Source organism: Macrobrachium nipponense, chromosome 13, assembly GCF_015104395.2.
Source record: "Macrobrachium nipponense isolate FS-2020 chromosome 13, ASM1510439v2, whole genome shotgun sequence".
NCBI classification, from domain to species: Eukaryota; Metazoa; Arthropoda; class Malacostraca; order Decapoda; family Palaemonidae; genus Macrobrachium; species Macrobrachium nipponense.
Genome location: NC_087206.1, coordinates 93,368,166 through 93,375,665, shown reverse-complemented (window position 1 = coordinate 93,375,665; position 7,500 = coordinate 93,368,166). Strand labels below are relative to the sequence as shown.

Sequence of the window (7,500 nt, the reverse complement as noted above, 5' to 3'; positions counted from 1 at the left end):
AGAAAAAAAAAAAAAAAGACTTGCAGTTTAGTGTTTACCCATTTGCCTCTCTCTTCTCGCATCCAATTCTGTTTTCTAACGGTCGTTATAAAGTAGGGTTGCAACAAAACTCCCTGGAGAGTTGAAGGATAACCACCATTATACTTTAATATTATAAAGAATTGAAGCATATACTGTCGAAATCACAGCTGAATGCTCTCTCTCTCTCTCTCTCTCTCTCTCTCTCTCTCTCTCTCTCTGCGTCAAGCGCAAATGAAATCTCTTCCAAATGAAAGCTGCTGCGATGTCCGCCATGTCTACAACCATTAGTAGCGTGCAGCCGATTCCTCCAAAATGCTAATCAAACATAGCGCCCACCGTATCATCCTGTTCAACCTTGCGCTTCGTGTACAGGCATTTACATTGCCAATAAGTCTACGGCCCACACACACACAGAGAGAGAGAGAGAGAGAGAGAGAGAAACATGATCTGATGAATGGTCTGATGAATGGATTCACGCCAGGGGAGTGAGGCATGGCAGCTAGAGGAGGCCTTCCTATTTTCTGTTATGGAGAGAGGATATAGATTTTTGATAGAGCATTGCTATCTGCCGTCTGCTATTTATCTGTTTTTCGTCTCGCCACCGCAGCTGTGACACATAACCTTCGCTAATAACGACATTGTACTTCAATCTTTCATTTATATTTTCACCTATTTATTCATTTATCATTTCTTTTTCTAATACCTGATCTCTTCTTTTTGTATTTCCAGTTATCTTCCGTAAATTCTTTCTAATGAACACCGTGTTCTTTGGAAACTTGAATTTCAAGTCAGTGACCATATTGTCTTGTTGCATAGTGAATAGAGTTCAACTTCTAAATAATACCCATGATATAATTTCTTGTCTAGGTCGATAGAGACCTATTAGAATTTTAGAGAACGTGTTTTTGCGCGTGAGAGAAAGAGAGGCACGGACAGATAGTAAGGGAACCATAATTATCTCGTAACCTGAATAACTGTGATCAGAAGCTCAAAACTATATTTAATATTATGAAGGGTCCAAGTACATGTAAGAGATTTACAGCTGTTAATCATTACTAAAGACATTTATTATTATTATTATTATTTCTTTTTTCTTGCTCTATCACAGTCCTCCAATTCGACTGGGTGGTATTTATAGTGTGGGGTTCCGGGTTGCATCCTGCCTCCTTAGGAGTCCATCACTTTTCTTACTATGTGCGCCGTTTCTAGGATCACACTCTTCTGCATGAGTCCTGGAGCTACTTCAGCCTCTAGTTTTTCTAGATTCCTTTTCAGGGATCTTGTGATCGTGCCTAGTGCTCCTATGATTATGGGTACGATTTCCACTGGCATATCCCATATTCTTCTTATTTCTATTTTCAGATCTTGATACTTATCCATTGTTCCCTCTCTCTCTCTTCGACTCTGGTGTCCCATGGTATTGCGACATCAATGAGTGATACTTTCTTCTTGACTTTGTCAATCAACGTCACGTCTGGTCTATTTGCACGTATCACCCTATCCGTTCTGATACCATAGTCCCAGAGGATCTTTGCCTGATCGTTTTCTATCACTCCCTCTGGTTGGTGCTCGTACCACTTATTACTGCAAGGTAGCTGATATTTCTTGCGCAGGCTCCAGTGGAGGGCTTTTGCCACTGAATCATGCCTCTTTTTGTACTGGTTCTGAGCAAGTGCCGGGCATTCGCTTGCTATGTGGTTTATGGTTTCATTTTTCGTATTGCACTTCCTACATATGGGAGAGATGTTATTTCCGTCTATCGTTCTTTGAATATATCTGGTTCTTAGGGCCTGATCTTGTGCCGCTGTTATCATTCCTTCAGTTTCCTTCTTTAGCTCTCCCCTCTGTAGCCATTGCCATGTGTCATCGCTGGCTAGTTCTTTAGTCTGTCTCATGTATTGTCCGTGTATTGGTTTGTTGTGCCATTCCTCTGTTCTGTTTGTCATTCTCCTGTCTCTGTATATTTCTGGGTCTTCGTCTACTTTTATTAGTCCTTCTTCCCATGCACTCTTTAGCCACTCGTCTTCGCTGGTTTTCAGATATTGCCCCAGTGCTCTGTTCTCGATGTTGACGCAGTCCTCTATACTTAGTAGTCCTCTCCCTCCTTCCTTTCGTGTTATGTATAGTCTGTCCGTATTTGCTCTTGGGTGTAGTGCTTTGTATAGTGTCATATGTTTACTGGTTTTCTGATCTATGCTGCGGAGTTCTGCCTTCGTCCATTCCACTATTCCTGCTCTGTATCTGATTACTGGCACTGCCCATGTGTTTATGGCTTTTATCTTATTTCCGCCGTTGAGTTTTGACTTGAGTATCGCCTTGAGTCTCTGCATATATTCTTTCCTGGTCGTCTCCTTCATCTCTTGGTGTTTTATATCCCCTCCTTCCATTATTATTATTATTATTATTATTATTATTATTATTATTATTATTATTATTATTATTATTATTATTATTATTATTTGTCTATCACAGTCATCCTATTCGACCCGTTGGTATTTATAGTGTGGGGTTCCGGGTTGCATCCTGCCTCCTTGGGAGTCCATCACTTTTCTTACTATGTTCGCTGTTTCCAGGAGCACACTCTTCTGCACGAGTCCTGGAGCTACTTCAGCCTCTAGTTTTTCTAGATTCCTTTTCAGGGATCTTATGATCGTGCCTAGTGTTCCCATGGTTATGGGTACAATTTCTACTGGCATATCCCATATCCTTCTTATTTCTATTTTCAGTTCTCGATACTTATCCATTTTTTTCCTTTCCTTCTCTTCAATTCTGACGCCCCATGGTATTGCAACATCAATGAGTGATACTTTCTTCTTGATTTTGTCAATCAACGTCAAGTCTGGTCTATTTGTGCTGATACCATAGACCTAGAGGATCTTTGCCTGATCGTTTTCTATCACCCCTTCAGGTTGGTGCTCGTACCACTTATTACTGCAAGGTAGCTGGTGTTTCTTGCACAGGCTCCAGTGGAGGGCTTTTGCCACTGAATTGTGCCTCTTTTTATTATTATTATTATTATATTATTCAGTAGCTGAAACATATCCATATGGAACAAGCCCACATGGGCCATTGACTTGAAATTCAAGCTTCCAAGGGATGTGGTGTTCATTAGGAAGAAGTAAGAGGAAGTAAAGGGAAATACAAAAAGAAGAGATACCACTTATTAAAAAAGAAGAAAAAACATTAATAAGGAGAGAAAGTGTATTAGATGTATTAAACTGCAAAGAGAATAGTATTAGTGGTTATTCTGTTAATGGTACATGGAGAAAATCAGTGTATCTACTAGTGTCATGATTTATGAAACCAGACTCACATGAGAGATTTCTAGATTAAAACTATCTTAAGAATCCATTGAGTTAAACTGACATGCAAATGTTGTGACCTCAATCTATTCAGTAAGATACTGAGATACTGGATAGAATTTAACCGTTTATTAATTTGTTTGCATATTAATTTGTATGTCTTTCATTTGACACACATTTTTCTTGTGTAGTTTTCTTGATATATTTTTTTTTATTGAAATGTTATCTTTCATTACTATTTTTCTTATCTCCGTTTCATATTTGTCATTTATGTCGACGGCCCTTAAGCCTCATCTTAAATTATCAGTCAACGAAAGTTCATTTTAGGATTCCTTTGCGTTAGATTGAATCTTGGTTTGAATCAACATTATAATGAAATGAACTGATCTTTGATCCATTATTCATTTAGCCAAATCCTTAGGTCGCCTCTGAATGTAACAAAACAACTGTAATACGGAATAAACTGGGTAAACTTCGAGACATTCTAGTATTTCAGATTAAATCGCCATTATGAAAGAAGAGCTAAAGACTCAAAATAATTAAAATAGCTGAAACTGACAATTGAAAGAAGGGTGGTCCCAGTGGCACTGCTTAATGCATGAAAGAAATGGCTTCTAAAATTAAACTTGAAAGTTGACCATAAAGATGAGGTCATTATTTACTACCAGGCATTTTTTTTATAATCAGAATTCTGAGGAAATTCAAGGATTATTTTCATTGTTTGTTGAATGACACTGGCCATAAAAAAATTTTTAACAGGCACTGAAGAAATGCAGCATCAAACACTTTAAAAGAAGTATGTTAGAAGTATTTTTTTTATATTTCTTGCTCGAAAACTATTTCTGTTATAGAATTTCTGAAATGTAAATATTGAAAGTTATGGAACCACTGAAATGAAAAATTATATAACATTCTGAAAATATGAAAGAATCTTAACATCTTACTATATACTGACCATTTTTGCTGTGAATAGCAGATACTGTGATGACGTCACCAGAAATGGGCGTGGCTTCATTCACCACGGCACAGTAACGTGATTGGCTGAATTCCACAAAACCTCTGCCGGGTTCCGAGAGTAATCGCGTCGCTGTTGGGAAGAAGAAGTTTTAGAATTAGTTTTATAGCTTTTAAAATTCATCCAAGTCTTCAGTCGAAAAGAATACAGCAAGAATGAAGAAAGTTATCATTAGTTCATTTTAGCATTGAAATTCATAAAAACATCATATGGGAAGGAATATAACAAGACGATTAATGCAATTCCAGACCAGAAGAAAATACGATTTTTAAGTAGTTTTCATTCCCTGCAATATAAAAAGAACACTTTGCAGGTCAAATTGATATTTTGACGGATGTTAAATTTTTAAGACATTGTAATTGGAAACGACGATATAAATGTAGTTACAGTACTATGTGAAAACAATTCAGGTATAATAAAGCTATTTATATGTAAGCAGTTTATTTTTTTACTGATATATATATATATATATATATATATATATATATATATATATATATATATATATATATGTGTGTGTGTGTGTGTGTGTGTGTGTGCGTGTTATATATATATATATACATATACATTATATATATACATAATACATACTCAGTTCTGCAAGTGGTGTTTGGGAATGTTAGATAGCATCTCGCCCTGCCTCATAAATGTGCAATAGACTTGTATGTCAATAGCGTTTCTCCTCTCTTGGTCAACCATCTAACTTATCGACTAGACCCAGCGGTGCTTAACTTCACTCCAGTGATCGAAGGAGCAGAGGAATAACGAACGTGTTATCGGCACTGTATAAATACATACATTATATATATATATATATCTATATATATATATATATATTATATATATATATATATATATATATATATGTATGTATTCACTACATCTCAAAAAATCACTGTAACTTGATTGGAATATTTTGAAGTAACAATAATCCACACTTATGTAAGATGTGCATAAAAAATTCTCATAGGACGGGAGCTTTCGTCTACCTGATCAGTAGACCTCATCAGCCGTATTGATTTTTCCTATTTAAAAATGTACATGAAGTCGCGAAGGACAGAATAGACGCTGGAACGTCTCCAAGGGATATGACGGCAAAATACAAACTATCCCAGTCATGTTATTCCCTCTTTCAAATGTTGTCTGGTCAAAAGACGAGACGATCACCGTGGTTGAACCACTTCATCTGTTTTTTAGGCTGTTCCCTCGTCCATACCTTCTGCCCAGGTTGTCTCTCTTTCTCTCGCCCAGGCATTGGAGGGAAGAGCCCCCATTGCAGGTGCCAATGCAGAAGGCATGGACGAGGGAACAGCCGAACAAGCAGAGGAAGTAGTTCAACCAGGGCGATCGGGAATAACATGATTAGGATAGTTTGTTTTTGTCGTTATCTCCCTTGGAGGCGGTTCCAGCGTCTTTCCTGTCCGTGACTTCATGTATATTTTAAAAAAGACAAAATCAGTATGGCAGATGAGGTCTACTGATCAGGTAGACGAAAGCTCCCGTCACATAAGAATTTTTCTTAATACACATTTCACATAAGTGTGGGCTTTTTTTTTACTTCAAAATATATACTATATATACATCGAGCTACAAAATGTGCTTTAATATCCAATTCGCTCTACCTCGGAATTAATATATTTTCATATATGTTAACCGAACGTGATTTTTTTTAGCTGATAATAATTTCGTCCTCTCGTGGGTTCACGAAATTATTATCAACTAAAAAATTCCCCTTCGGTTAACATATATGAAAATATATTAATTCCGAGGGAGAGCTAAATGGATATTAAAGGACATTTGTAGCTCGATATAAGTATATGAATCACGGAGACGTGATAAAAATTCACATATTCTCATATATATATAATATATATATATATATATATATATATATATATATATATATATATATATATATATATATATATATTTACAAATCATAATGTAAAAAATTTTTTTTACAAATTACTAACTCTTTTCTGGTAGTATTCTCAGCCACCATTCACTGCAGACCTTTGCCTATAACCAGTGTGTGTGTGCGGAAACCATCGACTGTTCCTCGCGATAATTAAAAAGCGAGAAAACTTCAAACTCCTTCGCATCCCTCATTAGAGATCCCAGCATCAAGCACAGATCTCTTAAATTATGTCCGTAAATTACTCTTCCTCCCCATTTTTCTCGACGAAACTTTCGGCAATTACCAGTCGAGTCCACCACAAAGGCTCGGAACCGTACGGGAAATATCAGAAGGTAATCTGAGATCAATAAAGCTCATTATGGAGTCTAATTGGAAAAACACGACTATGTGTGCATGTACATTTGAATCCTTGTTTGCACCATTTAGTATGGAATGGAGAAGGATGGAACATGGTTTATGGAATTTTTTTCTTTTTTGCCTTTATTTAGCTTGATTTTTGTCCGTATGTTTGTTCGTCTTGATCAAATCTTCTAACTCAATTTTCGACCTGTTCCCTTAAAATCTGGCATGGTTATCAGTGACCTATAGTGACCTCTCGCAGTATCTAAAGATTTATATGGAACTCTTCGGATATTTCACACATTTTTTTTATTCAGTAACTAACTCTACAAGTTTTTCAAACCTCCTTTGGCTCGACAGGCTCTCGGTTTCTTTAGCTACAGTCATAAATCGGTTACAATAAAATAAAATAAAATGTTAGCACGCTTTTATCAAAATGCACTAAAAAGTGAAAAATAATTTTCTTACACGCACCAGGATTTTCTTATACTAAACCGTGTCTACAGAAATAAAATCGAGGGCGCCTTAAATATTGAAGGAACTGCTTCAAGCGATTGAAAAAAAAAAAAAAAGTTATTTTCTTGTATCTGTAGGAAAATCCTGGTACCTCAAAAAATTTATTTTCACCTTTTAGTGCATTTTAATAGAAGCTTGTTTTAATAAATAGAAATTGTATATATATTTTTTTATTATTTTTGTTTAAAGAATGTAGATGCCTTATGTGTATATGTGGCCCCCCAAAAAATTATAAGAAAAACCTATTCATTTTGCCATATCTTGTAATGATTAAGATCGTGAGAGCATTATTTCAATTTTAAATGAAATGTAATACACCTCTCTCTCTCTCTCTCTCTCTCTCTCTCTCTCTCTCTCTCTCTCTCTCTCTCTCTCAATTAGTTTCGACG

The 7,500-nt window shown here is 36.1% G+C and overlaps 1 protein-coding gene across 1 annotated transcript in view; it reads right to left on the bottom strand.

The window, feature by feature from the left end:
* LOC135225392 (uncharacterized) overlaps positions 1-7,500 on the bottom strand; it is a 242,422-nt gene that overhangs the window by 51,684 nt on the left and 183,238 nt on the right. The window contains exon 2 of the mRNA XM_064264727.1: positions 4,279-4,410. Coding sequence (XP_064120797.1) covers positions 4,279-4,410 — 132 coding nt within the window. The remainder of the gene's footprint in view (positions 1-4,278; positions 4,411-7,500) is intronic.